At 34.4% G+C, this 27,171-nt stretch overlaps 1 protein-coding gene across 1 annotated transcript in view; it reads right to left on the bottom strand.

The window, feature by feature from the left end:
• Window positions 1-361: 361 nt before the first annotated feature.
• Gabra4 (gamma-aminobutyric acid type A receptor subunit alpha4) overlaps window positions 362-27,171 on the bottom strand; it is a 67,136-nt gene continuing 40,326 nt past the window's right edge. Inside the window, exon 9 of the mRNA XM_015481808.2 lies at window positions 362-6,116. Within this exon, the coding sequence (XP_015337294.1) occupies window positions 5,583-6,116 (534 nt within the window). The 3' untranslated portion in view covers window positions 362-5,582. The remainder of the gene's footprint in view (window positions 6,117-27,171) is intronic.

Consider the following 27,171-nt stretch of genomic DNA (forward strand, 5'->3'; position numbering starts at 1 on the left):
GGGCTTGACATCTGAAATTAAAATAGCTTCTGTGGGCTGATCTGACTCACCCTCCCACTACTTCCCACACTAGAGTTCAGTAAATAGCTGACTTTGTTCAGTGATTAATAGAAAGAAACCAGCCCAGAAAAAAGGCAGAGGTAAAGATTGATCCCACTAAGAGAGAGTTAGAAGTTCAAAGAAGATATAATATCTTCAACAAAGGGAAAATAAACAGCAGAAAAGATAAAAAATGGAATGGTAGAGCAAAAGAATACATGAAATAAAAAATTATGATGTTTAAATTACATTTGAAGTTATAAAATAAAAAGAACTGAAAAATCATTTGGATATTTCTGACAAAAAAATCTAAAAATAAAAAATAATTATAGAGAATATTATGAATAGTTAGAAATTATGTAAAAGAAATTTTACATAATTGGTATTCTTAAAGAAAAAAAACTTGTTTAGACATATAAAAGGAGAAAAGTTTCCCAAAATAATGATTGAAATCCGAGATAAAAAAGTATAGAGCCCTTAAAATGTCTTGTTTTGAAGAAAATTACCTAAATAAACATCAATGATTTCTTCAGTTTTACCTTGGTATTTTTATCTTAAATTGAGATAAATTCAAGTTAGTTATTAGTTAACCAACAGCACATATAGCATAGATCATATCTGGGTCTTATATTTTATGAAATTGTCTTTTAATTAATCTACTCTTCTATACAAACATATCCATACAAAGGTATGACATGATATTCACAAAATGTTAATTTCTGGGTAGTAGAAATTTGAAATTGTTTTAAAATTTTGAATGCCTTTATTTCTAGTAATCATGTTTCATTTTACAAAATACAATAAATTCACTGAGTTAAAAAGAAAGTGAAAGGAAAGGCAGAGATTAAAAGGAAAAATGGAAGATTTCAGTTGTTCTACTACTTTAGACTTATGGCCCTCCCATCCACAGAGAAATCAGATAATTTCTCTAAAATACAAACACAAACATGTTAGTTTTATCTTAAAATCCTACAAGATTTTAACAAAATTGTCCCAACAATCTGAGTCTAGTCTAACTTTTAGCAAGTTTCACCTTATTGCTAAGGTGAGGTGATTGAAAAATGACCTTTCAATTCTCCCTAATCCAGCCCTGCCAGGTCTCTCATAATAACTCTCATTCGCCTGGATTGATGCTTTCCTCACTTCCCTTGAACCATCCTGAACTATCTGGGATAAGTTTTCCTTGAACTTTCTAATTTCCATTTGTCTCAGACTTTAGATGGTGATAAAAATGTGCTTTTATTTATTGTTTGTTTGTGAAAGCAGGGTGGAGTGGGGCCAGAAGAAGACCAAATTATTCTATAAATTTCACTCTAGTATCATCTCTGTGAAGCCTTCTCTGTTATTACTTTATTTTCCTCCTTATCAGTAAACTTATGAAGTTATGTGCATTCTTTTTTCATCATCTATATCAGTGATATGGCCAGAAATATTAGAGCTGGAGGAAAAAAGAAACATTAATATTGATCATATAATTTGCATATTTTGTTTATCATGGATTTTTGCATGAATTTTTATTTTTTAAACAATATTGATTAAATATTTATTATGAGTATTGTAGGTTTTGAGATACATATGTTGGTGCCTGAGGAGTATCCCTATAATCTTTGCCTTACTCTATACAATTGAAGCACTTTATTGTACTCCACAATTTTTCCTCTATACATCTATTGTAGCTGCTAGACTGTGACCATGTCCAAAGAAAGGGACTAATTTTGTCTTTATATATCTAAAAGTCAGCATGGTACCCAATACTGGGAAGGAGCCCATTAAATAAAGATGAATAAAAATCCAGGAAAATGAAATAACCAATATTCTTTAACAGGTAAAATTTTTCATGGGGAAATACCCAATCTAACTAGAGAATCTTTCTAGACATGGTGGTGTATACCCTGTAATCTCAGCAGTTTAGGAGGCTGAGGCAGGAAGATGAGCAAGTTCAAAGCAAACTTCAGCAATTTAGCAAGGCTCTAAGCAACTTAGTGAGAACCTGTCTCAAAATAAAAAATAAGAAGGTCTGTGAATGTGGCTCAGTGATTAAGAGCCCCTGGATTTAATCACTGTTATAAAAAAAAGAAAAAGAGAGAAAGAATCTTTTTGATGAGGAGGACACCTTAGTTTGATATAAGTCATAGTTTAACGCTATTAAATAGAAACTTTTTCCAATATTCATCTATTTGTGACTCAAAATATTGAATGTATGTATTGCAAGGATATGCCTGTATTTACTATGAAAGTCAGACTATTAAGCACTTTAAAAACTCAGATATCATTTAATCCATCCCCTCCCTGTTATAAATAAGAAATCAGTTCTAGAGTGGTTTAATTGTCTAAAACCACAATACACTCACAATTAAAATCAAGTGACCTATCTCTTCAGTGCTTTTCCCCTAGAGATGGTTCACAAATCTAGAAGAAGGGATCATTGGAAAACAGGCCTGGAGAGTGGAGTTTTTGCCCCTCATACAGAATTAGCACTAACAAATTTTTGCTTTTTGTATTGCCTGAGACAAAATTATTGCTAAGGTGAGGTGATTGAAAAATGACCTTTCAACAGTTCATTTCAGCCTTTTGCTTTTATCTTTGTCACTAACTTCTCTGTGACTCATCTATTAAAGAAGGTGACTCTACTCTCCCTACTTTAATTCAAGATTTGTCAGGCCCAACCTAAAATGTATGTTTTCTAAGGACTATGTATATGCACAAATGAAAGTCATTTTTAACTGTGGGTTAATCATGTAAATATATTTGTATAACTAGTCATACTTGGAGGAAATGAAATGATTATGCAGCAGTTAGTGGACAACTCAGATTTGAAAACTGGATACAGATACTCTACTAGTACAAAATGAAATGATTATGAATTTCACCTTTAAAAGACAGGTATACAAAAGCTTCATTCTCAACCAGAACTACTATTCTTTTTTTTTTTTTTTCCAAATTACAAGGAGTTTGGGATCCCCTAAGTATTCTCATGAGATTTTCTAATGGGTGAAGAGTCATTGGCTCGTCACAGGAGTGTTTTACTCAATGTACCTCTGAGTTATTAAGAAGACAGAAATGATGACAAAAGTGAAAATCATTGAATGAATTTGATGGACTTTAGTTTGAGAAAATAAAGCACACATTATTATTAACACTGCATGAAAGTGAAATAATTCCTTTCGGTACTAATGAGTAGGCTTTCTGGTGAATTTATTTGAATAAACAATTAAGAATCCTGGGCTAAGTTTGTCCTTTCAGGGTTTGGCCACCAATTTATTTTTAAATCTTCGTATACCAGAGTCAAAAAACAAAACCAAAAACAAACAAATAAACAAACAAAACCCCAGTAAGTTCACCTGGATCTATGATCTATAAATTTAAAGTCATTTACTTTTTATCCCCTTAAAACCTACAAAATTTAAAGAGGAATTTTCTTTTTTAAAAAAGGAAGTTGGTAAAATGTTTCTTAAGAATACATGAATAGAAAAGCAGAGTAAGTTTTCCTTACCAAAGAAATAAAGTCATTTTGTCTGAATACTAAATGATCAGAGTTTCAAACCACAATTCCAAGCACTGACCTCAAGGCCAGTAATCTTTTCACATTCATAAAGTAATTTATAAGCTTTTTGGTACAAGTACTCTTTATTAAATATATACATATATACAGATTTTACTGGGCCTCATTTTACTAAAATCAATTCGTGAATGAGGGATTTGGACTGGATGATTTCTATAGCATCTTTTAGTCTTAAAATGTATTGATTCTATGAAATACCTAGAGATAGATTCTTGTCTAAGAAGGATTCTCAAATATGATTTACAATTAATATTTGTGACATTTTACAGGGTTCATACACAACTATTACAAGGCAATACAATAACTAAAAAGTTGATGCCAATTGATTTATATAGTTTCTTTTCTAAAAAAATAAGAGCTCTGATCTGCAAGGTAGCCATTCTATCAAAACGTTCCCCCAAACACTAAGAACACTTTCATTCACACACACCTAGAGCAGGTAGAAAGAAATATAGAAGAAAAATCTGGAAGTAACACAACAACCAAATCAACCCAACAGACCTAAATTGAGCTGCATAAGACAGCTGCAAGAAATTCAATTAAGTTGTTAAGCTCTGTAATACAAGAAAAGTCAGTAAGTGAAAATCCTGTTGAATTACATAACAGAGTCAGTGGCATCCCACCCTGTGGCTATGAATTTTTTCTTCATTTCTTTCCTTTGCTGCTTTCATTGTAAACCTTACCAAAACTCCCAGAAAACAAATACAAAATCTACCTGAAAGTACAGAACTATGGACACAAAAAAATGTCCGAAGATTGGCATTTCAGCAGCTAAGATAGATCCATGTTGGGAAAAACATCTAAAAAGTTCTTATTTCTGAATATTTTGTGATTCTGATCAAATTCGGTGATCCTTTTCAAATTTGAGACACGTAATCTATCAGGTCTTACAGTGCCCAGATTTTTATTTTCCAGATATATGGTGCTTTTGTCACTTACAGAGTAATCTGTACCACATTTTCATTGTATTTTGAAAACCAGTTGCTGAAATCGTACTAACATTGACTTATCTCAAAGTAGTTAAGTGAACAAATATACCTGTTATCCTCTACCAATGGAGGAGAAACAATATTGTGGATATGATGTCGACTCTAACTATATTTCCTTCATTAAAGAATGCAAAGTCCTCTGCTAGGCTATAGTTCTTCAGCATGCATTGACTGTTCTACTATTTTAATAATATTGTAGGTAACTGTGACAGAGCTTTCCTAGGACACAGTGTCTAGGAGAGTGCCTGGAACACAAGAGGCTTTAGGCTCTGAATAAGTATGCAGGGAGTAAATACAGTACATACCTGAATGAGCTACTGTGAAAAAGAATTCATACAAGGAGTTAAACTTTGGCTCAGAGCACAAAATTTCAAGTCAACCTTTAAGTACTGTTTGGCCAACATATGAAAGGAAACACATTTCCCCTGGTCTATGTCTTCGTTTTTGACTCCGCAGAGTTTTCTCTCTATTGATCAGTGTTTGTTTTCTTCCGTTTTCCTCTCACCGATGTTTTGTTTAATAGGGAAAATCCTTTTCTTGCGGGTTCTAAGAGAATCTCCAAAGGTCACTGCATATGACATCAAATAAATGATTCTGGTTAAGGGCAGTGCCACTGGGAAATTTAGGGTGGCTGGTTGATATTCATTGGGTATTAAAAGTGTCATAGTCGGTTTTCAAATTTCAATGCAAAAATGTGCACCACATATCTCTAATAGCCCTATTACTCTTGTTTCAACTTTCCAGGATGGTCTGTATTCCATCTAATTTGAATGCTGAATAGATCCTTTTTAAACCCTCTTTCTGAAAAGAAAAATGGTTCACTTTCTCTTCACTGAGGAATTAATTAACTCTCCCAATAACCGGCTTATATTTTTTTAAGTGGAAAAATTACATAGAATTTTTATTTTAGTAAAGAATAATTATATTTAAAAACATTTAAAAAGATAGTCTGCATTTTCATCATCTTTTAGGAAACTACTATAGCAACAAAATTACATTAGACTTTCTGATTTCTCCATAGTGTCCTTAGATAAGTAAACAACCCAATAGACCATGTTAAATGCCCCAAATGTGACTGGAAAGAGAATACGGGCATATTTGTCTATTTTACTTGTGCCAGATCCAGCAGGTGGAGGAGCAGGAGGAGGAGCAGAGGCTGATGACTTCCCAGAAGCCCCTGGGGTGTTAACTGTGGTCTTAATTCGCTCCAGTCTTGAGCCAAACACACGACGAGTAGAAGCAGATCCAACTGATGTTTGTCTCAACACACACCCAGTTCGACTAGGAGTAGGAGAAGGAGCAGATGGAAGTGCTCTTGCAGCAGATATCGTTTCGGCTGCATTTGCCCGGCTGAATGGGTTTGGACTGGAAGCTAAGTATGACTTAGATGTGGCTTCAGAGGATTCTTGAACAACTGGAGAAGATTTGCTAGGATGATTTCCCACCTCAGTTCTGTTGCCAACATCAGATTCCGAGTGGACCAAGGCATTTGTTCTTTTCCTCATGTTCAAACTGGCATTTGTATTCTGAAAAGGTAGTTTAAAAATTTAATTGGTTATGTAACTTTTTGTAGATTTCTACAAAATTTAAAAGGATGAAAACACATAAGTCCATCAAAGAAACATTTATTAATCTGCTGTAGCTACTCAGCTTACCTCAAAAGTATTAAAATACATAGCAAAACAAGTATATACTTGAAACTACGAATCAAAATCTTATATTTCAAACTATGATCCAATCTATAAATCGAGTTAAAATATTTAAAGAAGACTAGATTTTATTACTACTTATACTTGTTTTTAATTTAAGAGTACATAACTCTACTTATAGAAGGTCTTTGTTCAGATTTATTACAAATAATTATTCTATAATATGTCATATGCCTTTTAGAGTTTTATATATGTTTAAGACCTTTATTTATAAGTTCTTCTGCACAAAATAATAATGGTAACATCTACATGTATATTATGGTTTGGATATGAGGTGTCCCCTAAAAAGCTAACATGTTAGGCCCTGCAGGGATTTTCAAAGGTGAAATGATTAGATTTCAAGAGTAGCAGCTTCATCAGTGGATTCATCTATTTGATTGATTGATAGTTTGAATGGACTAGTGGCTAGTAATTATATGCAGGTGGGGCATGGCTAGGGCAAGTAGGTCACTGAGTTTGTGCCCTTGGGGACTGTATTTTGTCCCTGGCTCTCCTCCCTGCCTTTGGGCCCTTCAGCTTCCTGGCTGCCAGGATCCGAGCAGCATTCCTCTGCTACACCTTTCTTCCAAGATAGTCTGCCTTACCTCAGGCCCAGAGTGATGAAGTCAGCTAACCATATACTGAATGAACCTTTGAAATCATGAGCCACAAATACAATTTTCCTTCTCTAAGTTGTTCTTGTCCAATATTTTGGTCATAAGAGACTAACAGCTAACTAAAACAATGACATTCCTTACTTTAAAAACTTTAATTTCTAAATGCCTGGAATTGATTTTCATGAAAGAATCTTAGGCAATCATACACATTAGTGCAAAATCTAAAAATCTGACATATTTTAGTTTTCATCAAATTAAAATAGTGAAAATATAAAGGAACATTAATTTATTTTTATTTTTAAAATTTATTTATTTAATGGTACTAGGTATTAAATCCATGGGCGCTTAACTATTGAGTCACATTCCCAGCCCTTTTTATTTTTTTATTTTGAGGCAGAGTCTTACTAAATTGCTTAGAGCTTTGCTAAATTGCTGAAACTGGCTTTGAACTTGGGATCCTTCTGCCTTGGCCTCCAGAGCTTCTGGGATTACAGGAATGAGAATGCGTCACCATACCCAACTGGAATATTAACTTTAAATAAGAGATTGTATTAGACATTAAACAGCATCAACAAATGGCTGCATAAATATCTGAAATCACACCACTGACAAATAAAGAGCAATTAAATAAAAATTTAATTCACTATTTTCCATCAAATTGTTTTATTTGTAGAACAAGGCTATATTTGAAAAAAATTCCATGGTTAACCATTAAAAATCAATTCCTCTCATGATGCAAAGGACACAATAAATATAGCTCACTATAGACTGCCCATACTATGAAGTAAAGTAATAGCTCAGATGGTCCCTAAGTAATCATGTCTGACTTGAGAAAAAAGTACACTTTTTTGCAATAATTTCTCTTCCCTGATTATATTTATTTCAAGTTATGTTAAGGTTATATAATATCTTCTCTCCCTACAATTTTGTGAAATAAATGGTGGGTGAAGAGATAGAAAAATAGAAGGGAGAAAGAAGAAGAGTAAGTGGATGACTGGAAGGAGCCAGCCTTGAAGGACAATTCACAGATAATATATAAAGTAGATAAATTGTACACAATTAATTGAGAGCTCACTTTGGAGAGGAAGGTTTATTCTACAAATATCTTTCTAAGTGTCATACTCATTGAGCATTGTTAAAATGTTCCATGCATACTACATACACTTGCAAATTATGATTTCAAGGTCGATGAGCTGAGAAAGAAAAACTGTCTCACAAAACACAGAGCCAAAGCAGACTCTGAGAGGTTTAGAAAGCATTCTTCATGTCAGCTTGGAGTATTCTCCTAAGCAGGCTGTTGCTGGACTTATGAGAAATTGTAGCCTAACATATGGCACCTAATTTTGGTGGAGACAATTGAAACCAAAAATTGACATCAACCTATAAACTAAAGACAACATTACTTGTCCTACACCTTTGCTCTACAAAGCACATTATAAATGACATTTAATCAATCCTCAGATTTTGAATCTCTTTTTATAGAAATGCATAGTTCATTATAATTAATTCTAAAATACTATCTGCATGATAAGAAATATAAAAAGGATAAGGTATATCCCTAAAGTTTAAAAAGTGAATACTACCATTTTAAAGAAAATGCACATACCCCCAAAATAATAAAAATGTTTTAAAAAGTGCCAGGAGTTGTGGCACATGCCTGTAATCCCAGCGCTTGGGAGGCTGAGGCAGGAGGATCATGAGTTCAAAGTCAGCCTCAGCAACTTAGTGAGACACTCAGCAGTGAGAGTTGCTGCCTCTAAATAAAATATAAAATATGAAACAGGGCTGGAGATGTGGCTCAGCATTTGAGCACCCCTGGGTTCAATCCTCAGTATCAAAATAAATAAATAAATAAAAAGGTATTTAAACTGACACAAAATGTTAAGTATCCTAAGAATAGTGAGGAAGACAGTGAAAAAGAATGAATTAAACACATAGCAGAGATTTATATATATTTTAAAATGTAATCTGATGTTTTCCATACTCTCTTTGTTCACTGAAAGTTGGGGTGTCTATGATCTTTAGAAACCTTTATTTTTCCTAACACTAAATTCTAAGAATTTGAAGATTTCTAGTTCCAGCCAAAATGGAGTGACAGAGGCTAAATTTATCCTTCTTCCTAAAATTACCAAAAAAATAGACAAAATAACTTTTTTTAAAAGACACTGGGTATTAGAGCCATAATCACTGAGAGGGGAGAAACAAACTTAGTTTTTTTTGCTGTAGTGCAATAAAGGTTTCCTTGCTGTAGTGCAATAAAGGGGAACCCAGAAAAAAACTGGAAGATTCTGTGAATTGAAGAGATGGATCTAACAGTCTGGGGAGACCAGAGACTAGAGTTCTCAGGGCAAAGTAACAGAGAGAAAGCAGAACAAAGTGGAACTCCAAAAATCTAAAGCATGCCCTATTTGGTATTTTGCTAAGCCAAGGTCAGTTTAAGAGTGTGGGGTAACTACCCAAGGCTGAAATAAAGGACCATCTTAAAGGATTTGAGGAAACAGTATCTGATGCTCTCATGAAGCCAGGAATAATGTTATGTTCCCAACAGCCAGACTGGAAAATGTCAACATTCATGTAGCATTTGGTAGAGGGCTCAGAAGGTCCTAACCTCGGTAGTACAGTATAAATAGCTCTAAACATTGCCCTGGTGCTGCCTTATAAATTTTAATAGCAAGACTGGGAAGGTTGAAACTGAACTTAACTGATCCATAGAACAAAGCACAGGACTATCTACATTCTTCATTCCTTTTAGACCTTATTCTGTTATTCTCCTGGAACTTCCCAAAATCCTGTGAATCATGTTCTGTATAATAGATTGTTTTTAAAATGGCACCAATTAATCATATCTATGTCCCAATAAGCTTCCTTATGACTTTTTTTGGCTAATAGTATGTAGTGGAAACCATGGTGTGTTGTTTCTGTGTCTTAACCTCAAGAGTTCTTGCTTGCTTCCACTCTCTCTTGAAACACTGCCACCACCACCATAAAGAACAGGCCTGGGACAGCCGATTGGAGGATGAGAGATCCTTTGGAGCAGAACCAGTTATTGAAGTAAGGCTATCATATATCACCAAATAGCTAGCTTACAGTAGACATGCAAGTGTGTCTCATTTAAGAGAGATGGACAACTTAGGCAAGCTTAACTGAGATCAAAACAACTTCTCAACTGATCCACAGACAAGAAAGCAAAAGCAAATATCTGCTGTAAGTACAGGAAGCAGTGTAGTGGTTTGTTATGCAGAATTATTGTGGCAATAGAAAACATATACAGACTAACTAAATCAAGTCCCAACAGGACTTGTTTCCAAATCTCTCTTGTGAGGGAAAGTTTCCGGGACATTATAGGATAATGAGGCTGACTTGCCTAGAACTAACAGAGAACCCTTTAGGGGGTGCTGTTGCCTAACTTCATGTACCAGCTAAAGGATCAAGGTATTTTCTCTTGATAATTCCATTTTTCAAGAATTATAACATATTAATACTGGAAGAAATTTAATTAACTATATATTCCAGCTCTTCCTTTTGCAGTAGAAGAAAAATAGCAGAAAGGTCTTGACTGGCTGGAAGTCAGTGAATTATATACCAAGTGTCTAACCTGCTGGCATGAACAGCCTCTTCACTCTAAATTGTGCAAGAAGATTTAAAGCACATAAAAGGTACCTCCGTCTATTTTACTCAGTCAAGTATTTGTGATAATCAAGAATACAGTTAATAAAAATTATTCAGGACTCAGACATTAGAAATGAATACATATCTTTTCAATGTCATAATGAAGCACTAATTAACAAGTACACCAAGGGATTATTAAGTCTCTAGGATAATTTAACTAATATGATTTTGGTATTTAATATTTGATTAGAATCCAAACTCTTCAAAATTTACATACTAACTTATAACTTCCTATCTAGTAGAGAAGAACAAGTTATGGTTTTATTTCCCTGTATATTAGGCACCTCTGTATCTAATTTAGCAATCTTATTCTAGTATTCATTTTTTTAAAAATGCTTACAGGTAACCATTTCTCAAAAAGTTTTAAAATATTTTTTCCTATAAGTGTTTCCTTAATTAATTAAGGAGTCAAACAAATCCTTGACATATGTTCATCCTATATTTGTATGAGTTGTGCATGTGTGTAATTTTTTTTTTTGTATCAAGGATTGAACCCAGGCTTGTTTAACCACTAAGCCACACCCCCATTGCCACTGCACCCAGCAAGTCATGCATTTGATGATTTGAAAATTATACACTAAAACATCTACTATGTAATGAGGTTTAAACAGCAAAGAAACATAAGCATAGATATGAAGAATAGACTGAGAAAAAAAAAAGAGAGTCCAGGCAAGAGACAGTATTAGTCTAAGATGATTAGAAAGAAGAATCAACAAAGCAAGAGATTTCATGGGAATAGAAGAGGTAGTATGGACAATGTCACTAAGATTACTGTCTGAAAACAAAGATCAAATCTTTATATTCCCAATTTAAAAGTGTTGATAAGTTCCTATGATATAAAGACCTTTATAAAATATTGTAGGGTAAAGAACATAGTAGGAACCAACTTCATACTTGATCATCTGCATTGGTGTGGACATATACAGAATCAAAATACTTCTTCAAATTCTTCAAAAAATTTTATATGGTCTCTAAAGGTACTATATCTTTGTTTATGGGGCAGATGTCTAGAATATTGTAGGTAGTGCCTGAGACATATAAATTATTTTGACTCAATCCCAAGTCTGACTGAAAATACCTAACAAGTTTCAGTATTTTATATATTATACTTTACATAAAGGAAAGTAGAATTTGACTGACTTGAGACTTCAATCTATGCTCTCTGCTAATAGCTAAATGATACTCAAGTTATTTTGTACTTATGTCTCAAGGTCTAGTATGCAAAAAAATAGTTGTCATTTTCCATGATGATAAACCACAAAAGAATTGAGAAATCTATTGACCTAGCTGGCACAGAACTCACTAGGAATAATATTCACACAGCCATCAAGTTTTGGAACAACTAATGTGTCAGTCAGAGTGATGATGTGTTTCATGCAGAGTGTAGAGACTTCAGAGGCTGCATTAGTATTCAGCAAACCCATAGTGTTTCCAAAGAGGAAAGGCACCTAAGCTTCATTTGAATTTTAAAAAATTATTTAGTTTGAAATCATTTTGTCATTAGTCACAATAGCCTGAAGCAAAGAAACTGGTGGGATAGAGATGTGAGGTGGCAGATTCAAACATTACCAACAAATTAAAGCATCAACAGGAAAATAAGAGCAGATCCAAGCAATTTGTCAATCATGACTATGATCTGACACAATTTCTAAAGGAGTATTATCAAACTGCAAAAAAAAATTCATCTCAACTTATTACTCTAGCAGCAAGGAGATAAAGTGACTAAGATTAGATTTGCAGAATGCAAGAAGCTACTTTCATATTGCTTGCTTGAGAGCTAATGAAGTTTAATAAAATGTAATTTAACTCTCCTAAATTAAAAACTAACAAGGCTAATAATGAACAGGTTTATCTTCCAGAATATCAATGAGTCACATACAAAAAAAAATAAGAATCCAATAATGTAAAGACATTTATTCAAGGCCATTCAGACAGGATTTCAGGGGTAGCCACATATCTTATTTAATAAGAAAACAAACAAGTGTGATACATCAGCTAACACTAAACCCCAAAGTAATGATTTACTGAGCACTATCAACAGCAGTTCCAGAAAGTGCTACCATGTAGAAATGAAAAACATCACCTCCAAATAAACATAATAAATATTTCATAAATATTTACCAAGGGACTTCATCATATATTGAGCTCCAAATTGTAGAAATGAAAATGCTGAGTTCCCTATTTATTGTATTTCATTTCCTTCCAGTGTTAGCATTTAATTCACTGTTTGTATTTCCATAAGCTATAGAAATATTACTTTCAATATTAGGTGCTGAGATAAATTTATGTATTCAATTTGGAAATACCAAAAAAAGAGATCTTTAAAAATTCATTCATTTTGCCTTTACATATTTGGAGTTGAAAGTTTAAAACATTAGGATTCCTTTGAGATAGGAGATTTTGTGGCTAGTTTTGTTTCAGAGTAATTCCTAGTGTTTCTTTATATTTGTACATGCATTGTACACTAAATATGTGGTTCCAATGGGTGTAACTGCTTTGTTGGAGATTTCACTAGTTAGAACAGAAGTTCTCAGCTTGGTCAAGTAGATTTCTCTAGCACAGGAGCTACTTTCTCTAATGCTGCCAACAGAATCTTGGAAAAGGAAGAAGTCAAAGGAGACTCAACCTACTTTCTCTAAACCAAACCTTAAGATGAATGAATCCTTTCTACTAGATAAGGAAAAACAGTATTGTAGTCATGTGAAATATTTATAAGAAAAATTTGGAAGCTATTTAAAGACTCAAGTCTCAAGCCATATTTGCAAAACTTCATTCATTAGTTTCCAGTTTATTGCCAGAGATCCAGGGATCAGAAATTGAAAAACACTACTAAACTGTTAGATTACAGGCCCCCAAATCAGTCAGACCTAGATTCAAATGCTGAATTTGTTATTTACTTGCTGTTTTTAACCTCTTGAAGCTCAAAGATGGCTTGATACAGGATTAACAATGGGTTAATAATGGTACCTTCCTCAAAATGAATAAATAAGGTAATGAATAAATAAGTTAATGCATGTATAGCACTTAGCATAATGTCTACCATGTAGTCAATGTCAAATGAATATTAGAAAAAAAATAATGAGGTCAAATAATAAGTCTCTGCCTCCAAAAGAAAAAGATACATCACTCAGAAATGAATCATTACAAGAAATGAAAGTTGAGGAGATACTTTTATATATCTATAAATTCTGATGATCATTTCTAATCATCAGAAAAGTAGATGAACACTGAAGTAAAAAATGTCTATGGTGAAGTTCAGTCAAGGAAAGGATGTTGCTGGCTGAAATGAGAAAGAAATACAAATAAATACAAAATTGAAATGAATATTGGTAGTAATATGAGAATTAACATTAGAGTTAATCCTATAACTTGTGCATAAAACAAATTAAAAGGATTTCAGGACAAAATAGCAATATCAAAAACTACAATGATAATGGCTGACTCCTGCTGAGTGTCACTAAGTTTACAGGTGACTTCTGCTCCTGTCACTAAGTTTACATGTTTCTAACTGAACTAAGTAAGACAACCATATGTCATGTTCCATGTACGAAAAACCATAACCACAATATTTCAACTTCTAAAATAAATGTGGTTGTGTTACTATATCACACAGATCCCTGTCTCTCTCTTTGGGACTTTTTCAACTATCAGTAAAATCTAGAAAGTGGTCATCAGAGAAACAGGAAAGACTGGAGAAACAGTTGTAATTTCACCCACGAGCTGATATTCATACCTTATGGTATGAAAAGCCATACCCAGAGCATTAGTTCATATTTACAATGTTGGCAACCCAGGCTGGCTGGACCACTTTCTTGATATAAATGAATATTAAAAAGAATTGTATCTGGATATATTGGTCTGGCACTACAGTATCCCTCTTTTTCCTTCACTTCTTATCCCAATTACTATCAGTAGTCGAAAGGACTTTTTGCACATATAATTTGGATATACGAAATGAGGTGATGAAGCCATTAGATGAGGAATAGCAGAAGGCAACAAATGTCAAAGAAGATGACAAATGAAAAGAGCAAAGTCTTTTAATCATTGCTATATATGGATTGAATACTGTTCTTCTCAAATCCATTTGAAGTTGCAACTCTGCATATCACTAATATTGGAGAGGACTTTGAAGGAGGTGGCTAAATTTAAATTAAGTCATGAAAATGAAGCTCTTGTTTGATAGAAACTTTGTCCTTACAAAAGAAGGAGAAATATCAGAGATATCTCTCTGTCCACGGTGTGAGGATGCAGTGGGGGCAGCCACCTGTAAGTCAGGACCAGATCCCCTATTAGAAACTGAAACCTGCCAAAACCTTGATCTTCAGCCTCTAGAATTGAGAAATGAATTTCTGTTTCTGAAATCACTCAGTTTAAGGGTATTTTATCACATCAGCCTGAACAGAGAAACAGAATCATCTAACATCATTAAAATTAAATTCAGAATGCAGATTTTAAACATTTTAAAATAGTAAATGTTACTATTTTCATGAGGAAAAAAATAAACAAAACCTGGATAACTTTGCAGCTCTCTTCCCTTTCAAAAACTTTGTTCTAATTTAGTCTATCATCCTTTTCTCCACCATGTGGGTATACTTTTATGGAAATTACAAAATCCTTGGTAGAGCCAAGATACAAGATATGCAGAGACACTGAGATGCTCTTGACAAGAATGACATGTTAAATTTCTTTTTCATATTTTTACCTGTCCTTGAGGAAAGAAAATGTTTTCATACCCACCAGGGGACATCAATGTTCTCCTCCTAAATGGTCAATATTGCCTGGATATAACATTCCTCCACCAGTCTTTAGAATAATTTTTGGTCCCTCCTCACCCAGATCAGAGAAATATAGTTAATCAGAGCTTTTATTTAACTTTATAGTTTGAACTTAGTTCTAGTTCTTTTTTAAATCAATCAACATTTTCCCCTCAATAGGTTCACCTCTTCAGATTATAACTCTATGTCTAACTAAGGATGTGTGTTGGATTTTACAACACATATTCATTTAAATATTTGAAAATATAATTGCTAACATAACTTTTAACCTTTCTTTGTCACATTTTACATTAAGACTATTTGAGTTCTTAATGGTGGAGTTAACATATATAGATATCTGAGAAAACAATGCAAAATAGTCTTACTACTATGCACAGTAGGGTGACTAAAGGTAATGATAAGATACAGACCTAAAGATACTGATGAAATGTGGCATATATACACAATGGAATATTACTCAGCAATAAAAGAGAATAAAATCATGGCATTTGCAGGTAAATGGATGGAGTTAGAGAAGATAATGCTAAGTGAAGTTAGCCAATCCCAAAAAACCAAATGTTGAATGTTTTCTCTGATATAAGGAGCCTGATTCATAATGGGATAGGGAGAGGGAGCATGGGAGGAATAGATGAACTCTAGATAAGGCAGAGTTTTTGGAGGGGAAGGGAAGGCGCATGGAGTTATAAATGATGGTGAAATTTGATGGTAATTATTATCCAAAGTACATGTATAAAGACACAAAATGGTGTGAATATACTTTGTATACAACCAGAGATATGAAAAATTGTGCTCTATATTTGTAATATGAACTGTAATGCATTCTGCTGTCATATAAAATATACTGATAAAATACTTAAAAAGCTAGAAGGAAAGAGTTTGGTTGATTCTCTCATAAAGAAATGATAAATGTTTGGATAAATAGATATGTTTGCACTGACTTGAACATTACACAATGTATATATGTATAAAAACTTTACATGATATCTCAAAATACATTTTTTATGTTTCATGCAAGTTAAAAATAAATTTAAAAAATAAAAATTAAATTTAAAAAGAAATCTTACTTGATTTTTAAATGCTAACTTTGGTGGCTAAATAAATTTCCCTCTAAAGCCTCCATATCACTCTATGAAAATGATTTGGTCAACATCACAATACTAAAAAAAAAAATATTCAAACTTATTATTTGAACAATGCTTCATTCTTAATGTAGACTTGATAGGATTTGATCATAATGAAATTGGGCTATGAAAAATAGCCTTCCAGAAAGATTCAGGTCTATGCCAACCCTATAGGAGGCTGGCATAGTAAAAGTCTGAGTCACAAAGTTTATCTGCTTCAGCAGACAGCAGGAGGAATGTCTAAAAGACAATCATTTATAAAGGTAGGTCCTCAGTATACTTCAGCTGGGGAAAAGAATTCACAGCTGAAACACTAGTAGACATATGTCCCTTTGTAAAAGCACAGCTATGCACTCAGTAAAGGGGTTTTTCACAACTTGAGAAGCTCACTGAATTTTTTTTCGAATTCTCGCCACTGTTTGTCTATTTAATCTAAACATTGATAATAAATAATCTCAGTTGATTTGTTTTTTAAAATAATTGTAGTTGGACACAATACCTTTATTTATTTATTTTTATGTGGTGCTGAGGATCGAACCCAGCGCCTCGCGCATACTAGGCGAGCACTCTACCACTGAGCCACAATCCTAGATCATCAACTGACTTATGTTTAAGGAAAAAAGCTCAAGTCTCAGGCTTCATCTTCTGTTGGAGCTTACTATCCAGATTAAGTGGGTAATAAAATATTCACAATTAATATCATAAGCAATATATTGTTTCACCCCTTCACTTACTCATTTAACAAATTTTTGTTGAGTGTCTAATTTTACTTCAAGTTATTTTTCTAGACTTGGAGGGTACAGAGGGGAGAAATATTATGGTCTTTGAAATTTTCTCCAGGAATTATAAAATATTATGGTAATCAATAGATGCCATAAAGGAAAGCAGGAGGAAGCAGGGAGTATATTACTTAGCCTGAGAGCTGGGAAAGTCTCTTTGTGAGACTGACATTTGTGAAGATATGGATGTGGTAAGGTTCAATCTGGTAAAAGGGGATAAGTGGGAAAAGGAAAAAAGTGCCTCGTGGTAGAGGGAAAAATTTTTCAAAGACTTCTTTCAGTACCATAAACATAAAGAAGACCAAAAATTTTCCTTGTCAAGAAAAATTTGAGATCCTTTGAGTATGTCCTAAAATCTTTGCTTTCTCTCTTTACTCTTATTCTTCTCTTCAAATAAACAATTAAGACAATGTTTTACATTCTGTCCTAATGTAATTAAGATCTAATAGCTGTACTTTTCAGACAGAAATCTTGAATTATCATTAGTATCTCCACACTGCACTGAGCATTTAGGATAGGCCCAGCACTACTTTAATAAGTTTTACAAATAATCTCACCTGGTTCCTACAACATTCATGAGAAACTATTAATAGTCTCATTTTCTCAATCAGGACACTGAAGTCTAAAAAAGTTAAGTATCTCTCCCAGGGTCATCCAATCAAAATGCATTGGACTTGAATCCCAAATTCATACTCCTAAGCCACTTCAAGAGGTGGCTGGAAACTGCTAACACATATATTTAAGGGATTTTTTTTTAAGTCACAAGAATTTGTTTGAAATATGGCTGCAAAATTCCAAACTACGTGACATTTATAAACAGCATAGTTTCTCTGCCTTGAATATGATTTACATGTGTGTAAGATTTGAGTATAAGCCAAACACTGATACTAATTCTTTGTACCCCACAAAATTCCTCCTCTGATTAGATAATCCTTCCAGCTAGAATCTGGGAAAAGTGTTCTAGAGCTTTCCACTGATTATCTTTATTCTCATTCATAATATTCTTCCTACTCTGGTGCTTGTTGCCATGAAGTGCTTAGAGATTTTGTATGACAAATATTCTCTACATTTAAGGCTAAATATTTAAAAATAGGCCTACACTTCGATGGTTTATTTTACAGAACACTTTATTTTAAAACAAATGCAATTTAGTTGTTTTTTTCTAACTGAAAAACTTTCTCTTCAAGTTGTTTTCAAATGATTCAACACTCAAAACCTACATCTTCTGTATAGCAAACATTTTTATGATAGTCTTCTGCAAGAGAGGAACTGTTCCTTAACTTGCTTCCACAAATTCTCCCCTCAGTTTAAACAAAATGCTTAAAATGCTGTTTACATTTTACAGTTACATTTTGCTCTACAAAAGATATGGTAAAATTGATGGACACATCTCCTTGTACATAAGACACTGCAACTTTGCCTCTACTTGTATTACAAACAGTATCAACTTAAGCACTAGTTGGAAACTAGAGCTCTTAGATTCTTAAATGGTGAAATTTTCTATCAATAAATACATACATTAAGTTCAGCAATGCATGTGCCAAATGATGTACAAGGCATGGACACAAGAACATGCAGCAGAAGACTTGATAAGCCATCTATTTGTATAAACTCATATTTTTAAATCAATTCTTATCCCCAGTCTTTATACAAGGAAGCACAGTAAATTGCTCAGAAAGCAGAGGTTGAATTATCCTGTTAACACAATTCATTACAGATCTACTCCACCTACAGTAAAATAGTACATTAAGTCACTAGAACAAATTCACATTCTACTCTGACATTTCATAATGCTTATATTATCAAGTAGACAACCCTCTGAATAGCTGAAGTCATTTGGCTGTTCTCCAGAAAATAATTTTACTTGTCCTGAGGAGTAAGTCCCATGGTATGAGCTCTAATTTCCAAGGGGGCACTATCAAAACCATTCAACACTTCACAAGGCTCTCGTGCGGAAACAGCTGTTCATCTAAAGTGAAAAAATTTTAAAACTTTCTCGGAGCCCAGCTAATCTTCCTTGAGCTAGAAAATAAGGTATTAGACTATTTTGCATGTTTTACCACTTTATGACAAGAAAGCCAATTTTGCACTTCAGTAAAGGCAGATTGCAAATTTAGCATGAATTGAACCAGTAGCTGAGTTGCAATTTATGGCAAATGGCTCATCAGCACATTAATGTATACTGCCAAGATAACCACTTCAGCCAGGCAGGCCGGAAACTAGAAGACTCAAATATCTGATAGGCAGCAAGGAAAATGTGCCCTCCTTCAAAATCTATAAAACAAATCCTGAAGCCTAAAGCTGTCAAATATCATTATCCTTCATTATCATTTTTATATGGCAGAATTATTAGCTGTTAAAAAACTAAAGTCAGAACCAGAGATTCTGAATCAGGTAGATCAAGATTTGGACTCTGCTGAAAATTAGCTGTGTAACCTTGGGGAAGTTTGTTGGGCTATCATTGCTTCAAATTCCTCTGAGATAAAGTGAGGATAATGACAATAACTACTGTTTAGAGATACTAGTGGATACGAGTAGAGTGCTTAACACACCACTTAGCACATAGTCAATGATCAATACTTATTAAATATTATTATTGTGTTAACATTTCACAATCTATCATAGATAGTCCCTGTGGTATAAAATATTACTAAGGAAGTCTCCACTATTTCTAAACTCAGATATTCTCTGTATTTTTTTGTTAACAGAATTGGATATTAAAAGAAAACTGTAACTTTCCACCTCAGCAAACGTTGGAAATATATGGTAACCAATGCATTGTGCCCTGTTAAAAATTCATCTTATTTATTATTCCTAGGTGGAGATAATCAGCTTCATTCCTTGAAGCAATGCTAATAACTAGCTAAAACCCAAGCTGCCGAGATCTGCCAATTGTAAGAAGAGATCACAAAGGGCTCCCATTTAAAAGTTTCCATTGGATTGATGGATGCTTCAAGAAAGGCATAAAACCAAGACTCTTAGGGATATTATTGTATTTGCACCATCTTAAAATATAGCATACAAAAATTTCTTTCAGATTTTAAATAAGAAAAACATCAACTTCTAAAACTTCTCAAATATTTGACCTCTTCCACCTACTATTCTCTATCAGTACCAGTGTGGAAAAATTATCTACAATTATTGTTTTCACTTATGGACGGCATTTTTTCTTTCAATCATTTTCAATTCCTCTCCAATCCTTCCTTTGAAATTTTTGTGGCTTATTCCAACTGGCACTTTTTAAAATCTGCAACTTATATACGATCTCAGTAGCATCCAGCACTGTTGATCACTCCTTCCTTGCTTTTAAACATTTCCCCATAATTCCACATAACAGTAATGTTCCATTTACCTTTTTCAGTCTCTAGTGTGGGATGCTCTTCCTTTGTCTAATCTTAAAATGTTAACTTCCCATGACGTTGGTACTCAATCATCTAAGTTTTCTCAATCTTCAGTGAATGAGCCTATCCAGTTGCTTTAATTATAATCTTTATATCAGTCATAAAATTTACGTCTACTTTCTCCAAATTTTTTTTAGAACTCTAAACCCATATTCAGCAGGACATAATTCAGGTGTGCCAAAAGCATACCAAACTTTTAACTTATTCATTTACTTATCTATCCATTGACAGATTCAATGTGCAACCAATATTGAAAGTCTATTTATGTTCTAGGCATTATTCTTGGCTCTGATGATATGAAATTGAGGAACAGAAAACAGTTCCTATTCCTTTAGAATTGACATTCTGTCACCAAAGGATGTTCTAGTGATAGGAGCTTGACTAGGATAGAAGAGATGGTTTGACCAGAGTGCAAGAATTAGAAAAATACTGCAAAATTTCACTTTTATATGCATTCTAAAAACATGGAATTCATAGATGCAGAGAACTGAAAGGTGGTTACCAGGTTGGGGGGGGGGGAGTAAGGACATGATGCTCCAAAGGTACAACGTTTCAGTTATGTAGGATCAATAAGTTCTAAAGATCAAATGTATAGGATAATGACTATAGTTAATAATAATGTGCTAATACTTGAAATTTTCTGAGAGAGAAGACTTTGTTCTCTGACCACATATACACCAAAAGAAAAAAGAAATCAAGTAACTTTGTGAAAATATTAATGAAGTGACTAGTAATTAGTTCAGTATATGTATATCAAAATATTACACTGTACACCTTAAATTTATTAGATTTTAATAAAAAATTATGCCCAAGTGAAATTAATCAGTGGGAGACAAGAGCTAGTAAGCTAGTACCCCAACTTTTTGCCACCTAATGGTCAATTTTGAGGCTCATTCCTCATATGCTGGAGTTTCTAGTAAGATGAGGACACAATGATAAAACTGCACATTAGTGATACTGGATCACCTTTCTTCCCTTCTCTCACTTGTTCCATATAACTTCTTGGGATCACCTCAAAAACAAATTGTTTGCCAGAAAAATACTTGCAACAGAGTCAGCTTTGGGGGCAACCCAAATGAAAACATCTGGATTCTAACCAGGATGTCTTGGTTAAATTCTACCAGTGTGAGCCATATTCCCTTGCCTCTGGGTCTCAGCACATTTCTCTTCTTACTCTCTGTTTACCACCATCTTCTTTGCCTTCCTTTTATATCTTCTAAGATAGAATCTAAACACTTCTTCCTCTGAGAAATTTAACCTGACACTCCACCACCTTCATAGACACTGCAATCAGGACTCTGATATCATCACACAGCATCCTAATGTTTTCTGTATCCTGGCACTTAGCATGCTGTGTCAGCACCCTCCCCAACAGCGAGTTTCTTTAGGGCTATGTGGTGCCTTATTGTTTCCTTTCCTCATCAACTAGCACAGTACCAAACACTAGGAAACATTCAATAAAAATAAGTCAAATGAAGAAATAATAAATAGATTATGAGTAAACTGTACTAAAATAAATCAACAACAAAATCATCCCCTCTTGTACACTCAAAACAGCAAAAATGAGTTTCACACAATGTGTCTCAGGAGATATGTAGTTGGCAAAGCAATATAGCCAAAAGCAGCACATTTAAATCCACTTGAAAACCAGATGACAGTCATTTATTCTATCCAGATTATACTTCCTAGGCCACTACACTAGTTAATGGACTGTTTAATGAGTCAATCCTGGAATTTTAACTGATAACTGGAATGAAATGCTTTTCCTCTCCTGTTTCATACATCTGCCTGTTGATAAGTATTGCAACTGAGCATTAGAGGGTCCCTTCTGGATAAACCTCCACATTCCCCTTGCCCTTTGGTGCCACTCAGGAAAGGTACAAGACCCACAAGCACCAACCTGCCTCTCCAAGAGCAAATGATGAGAATGAGTCTCTTCTTCAAACTGCTTGGAACATGTAGCCAGTGGCTGCAATAGCTTGTTTAACAAGACTGATTTTTTTTCCCCTCTCAATCATAGTTCTAAAGCTATCGTTTATTGAAAAGCTGATTTTCAAAGCACACACTAGAACAGCTTTTCTGTACAGCTGCAATGCTATTTAAATCTTCCATGAATATCTCCACAAATCCAAGAAAATTCTAAGCTGAAATACTGCTCTTAGAGAGGACATAGTAAAATAAGTCCCTATGGGAGAAAATTTCAGGAAGTGAAATCTGGTTGTTAATTTTAACACTAAAATTATAAAATCAGGCATATGACTTCTACTCTTCTGAGCTAGAAGAACACCTGAAATCACTGTTCAGAAAGTCAGCCTTCACAATTTCATTAGAGTCTGGTGGACATTAGCAGTCAACCTCAAAGTCATTTCTTAAGAGACCCCAGAAATGTGTGAATAAATGCCTCATTTTCTACTATGATGAGGTTAGAAGTGGATGAAAAAAAATAAACAGTAAAAAGCAATGCTTTGGAAATGCTAAGTGGATCAGTGGGAGGCAACACCATCCTTGGGAAGAGCTAATGACTGAACCCAAGTGTCTGTTCCACAGTAAACCTCAAATCCTTATCTCCAGCACTATTCTGGGGGGGAAAAAAAAATCCCAGTGGCCCACTGATGATTCTGGTACAACTCTGACATGATGCTTCCATCTCTTGTAACCAGCCATATCCTCCTCCTACAGTGATCAAGCAGTCCCCCAGCAACCCTTTAAGAGGCCTTTACAGCATTCTGTAATGCAGACACTTCTTTGAATCTCATCGAAGTGGAGACTTTTCAGCTACATGGCAAACTGCATTTCCTTCATTTAAGACATTCAACTTCAGTCAAATGACCTACCAAATGAAATTATATTGAATGTGAGTCACCATGATAAATACTTTGGAGCTATTCATTTGGAGGCTGTTGATGAAAACAAGAGGACCACAACTATGAAAGGTCTCAAAAATCACTGACCAAAGAAAAGGCATTATGAGAATGGTCTTGCAACGCCCTCATCAAGTATTGTTTAGTCTTACAGTTTATTTTTGCTAACTCTTAGCTCTCAGTATAATAGGGTCTCTGAACTAGGGCTATGTGAATGCTTGCTAAATTATTGATTTACTCCTAATAAAGAAAAGCCACAGTATTCCATGGATATGACAGAATGAGTTTAAGACACAGGTAAGGTAAAGGGTTTCTACAGCCTCAGTGCCTGGCACAAATTAGGCACTCAACAAATATTTGTTGATTGAATGGATAAATGAAAATGTATAAGCCTGAGTATGAGACCCTGAGTTTTTCGAGAGCACTGAAAGTTTCACAAAATGTCTAAAATCGTCATTTTATCACAAAGAATAAATAAAAAACTCAGCAGAGCCAAAATTTTTTTGAATTGAATCCATATTCTAAAGAATGTGCAATTAATAAATAAACATATAATGCCATTTGGCATTCGAGTTGTACTGTGGAAGCCTGCTGGTCCCTTGGTTTTAAAATACTTTTCTAGAACACTAAAATCAGAACTCTTTTTCTCATGTTGTTCTTTCCTTTGTTTCCGTAGGAAACAGTGACTTCCAGGCATCCAAGATGACACAACATAGATTGCCAAATTGCATGCCACCCTGCAGTTGCCAAGGAGATAATGTATGTCATTCCTACAAATAACATGTTGCTCATGCCTTCATTTCCTTTATCTAGCTTTTTAAGATATTTATTTCGCCCGAACTGAATTCAGATAATGTTCACCATGAACTGATGGAAACATTCCTTTTTAAAAATTTTGTTTACCCCATTTGCCCAAAGCACTTGATCACATCACACACTGTCTGTGGAAGGTCTGAGCATATTTTATGCCGATTTTAGAACCAGTGATTCAGCAGTTTTCACTGAAAAAAAAAATGCATCCTGAATTCTGTCTGCTTGTGTTCTAAGTAAAGGTCCAATTAAACCCACACCTGGCACTAACATATTCCAGTTTGAAATGGCCTACCACAAAAGCAGCTGCACTCAGTTGAATTTAAATGGGAAGGAAGGGAAGAAGGAGGCAAAGGAGGGAAAGAAGAATGGAAGGAAAGCAGGAAGAAAAGGAGGAAAGGAGGGAAACTCATATTTACTGAACACCTACAGTGTTTCAGATTAAACTTCTCCAAGATGAACAAAGAGAATTGGGAAGTTTTAAGACTCTTGATGATATCAACCCATTAGCAAGAGGCGGAGTCAGTATTTGAATGAATGTCTGACTTAAAAACAGGTGTGTCTCAGTTATCTAGAGCTACAAACCAAATAATCTCCAAACAGTGGGCACAACTACAATCATTTGAATATCATCTTTCATGGGTTCAGCAGTTGACTGGACTCAGCTAGAGAGTTCTCACTCAGGATGTCTAGTGTGGTTTCAGTCAGAGATGCTGACACTGGGGTCACCATGAAGACACCTTCACTCACATGACTTGTGGTTCATGCTGGGGCTGTCAGTTGGAATACACTGCTGCATACTGGAAATAGTAGCACCAAGCAAGTGGCAATTAGAAGGGGTCATTTCACAGAGCCCACTTGGAGCTGTATTCTTGTCATCTCACTCTATCACCTATGGTCAATATATCAAGAGACATGTGAATAATGTTTCTAGCTTTTCTGCATTTTTAAAAATTGTTCTAATAATGAACATAAAGAGGCCTCCACCATGAACTCTGTCAGCTGAATTGAAACAGCCAGAAGATCTCAATTGAACATCCAATCTGTACTTTAACCATTAAAACAATCACATTTGCTTATGCTTCGAAAATCTATCAAACTATTATCCCAAGTAAAGAGACCATCAGCCAGAAAATAGGATATTAATGACATGAAGAAAGAACACAGGGGAGTAAACACAATAATCCGATTGTAGAGAACATTCAAACTAGGGAAGAACATTAGGGTGAGCTAGTAAAAGAAAAGCAAAAAACTGCATCTCAATATTTGCATAGCTCAGAGTATGATTGTGCTCACTGTACTGTGCTGGTAGATTGGCCTGAAATAAGCATATATAATGTTTTATTTCATGTAGCAATTTCTGAGATGAACAGCTCTATAATGAATTAGGCTGCTCTACACAGTGCTAAATCAGGCCTATCAAGCAGAGCACCACAATCCAAGCAACAGTGCTCTCTCCGGAATGTAACACTGGGCTTCGTATTGCTCTCCTCCTAATGTAAGTCCAGCAGATATTCTCCTTCAGGCCAACAATTATGATTTCACTTTAGGATATATTCCATTGCTGATTTATGGAATAGACCTAAAAAGGAAGGGCTTAGATGATGTATAAGGCAGATTCCAGCAGGTAGAAGAAAGGACATGTTATTCAAGATTTCTCTTCTCACTTTTGTATTTATGAAATCACTCTACTTGTTTCCACTGCAAATTTTACTTACTTCTTCCTCTCCCCTCCCTCCACTTTTTTCTTTTTTTCCAAAATGAGGAATACAGTTTAACAAAAAGTCCCTGAGAGGGGCCGGGGTTGTGGCTCAGTGGTAGCGCACTTGCCTGGCATGTGTGAGGCACTGGGTTCAATCCTCAGCAACACACATAAATAAACAAAAATAAAGGTCTACCAACAACTAAAAAAAATCATAAAAAAAGTCCCTGAGAATAAAGCAACAGCACTTATTTATGTTACATTACAAAACAGTTGGCCTGTGCCTTGCACAACTATTGCAGCACAATAAAGATCTGAAATCCTTCTCATTTCTCTCTCTCTCTTCCCCCTCTCCTCCCTCCCCCCCCCCTCTCTCTTCATTTTCATGTGCATGTTTTGGAACTGGAAAACTTCATAATGCTTGATTTCTGGAACTGTGAGTATCTAGTCAAGCTTAATGGCTACAAAATGACTGGACCCCAATCAGGAAGTTAGTTGTAGACAATAATTATCTAAAATTGTCTCATGAGATTCTGAAATCCTCTATTAATTGTCATTTTAACCATTAACCCCATGAAAGCATGCCTAAATTACAATTATATATGCCTAGATTACTATTTGGGGTTAAATGCTTTAGCAAATTTTCAACTCTAGAAAAATAGAGGCTTTTAAATTTTCCCCTGAGAGAGTGACTATCTAATCCACCGTTCAAGCCAGGGTACTTCTGTCCACAACAAATGCTGAACTGGGCAGGCCACAAGGACAGTGGTCACAAACTTGGGCAATCACAGGCAAACAATGAAAAAAATCAACCTATTCATTGTATGTTAGTTAACAATTTTTTTTTCAATTATTTAGAAATCTGAGGATCATATAAAAAATGTATTTTCCATTAAGAAATGGTGATTTTTAAGTCTTGCCATATTTGATCTCGATGATACACTGATACACTGGTTTACAAACATTTGCAGTAATGACTCTGATAAAGTAAATTTGACTATGTTACAAAGCTAATATTATACAATGCTAACATTATACAATGTTAACATTATACAACCTTAATATTATGCATTGCAAAGGTACAAAAATAAATAATTTATTTCATTTTGAAAGACAAATGTAATTCATAAATAAACACTGTGGGGAAAATAAGTTAAA

The sequence above is a fragment of the Marmota marmota genome, unplaced genomic scaffold (genome assembly GCF_001458135.2).
Source record: "Marmota marmota marmota unplaced genomic scaffold, marMar, whole genome shotgun sequence".
In the NCBI taxonomy this organism is placed as follows: Eukaryota; Metazoa; Chordata; class Mammalia; order Rodentia; family Sciuridae; genus Marmota; species Marmota marmota.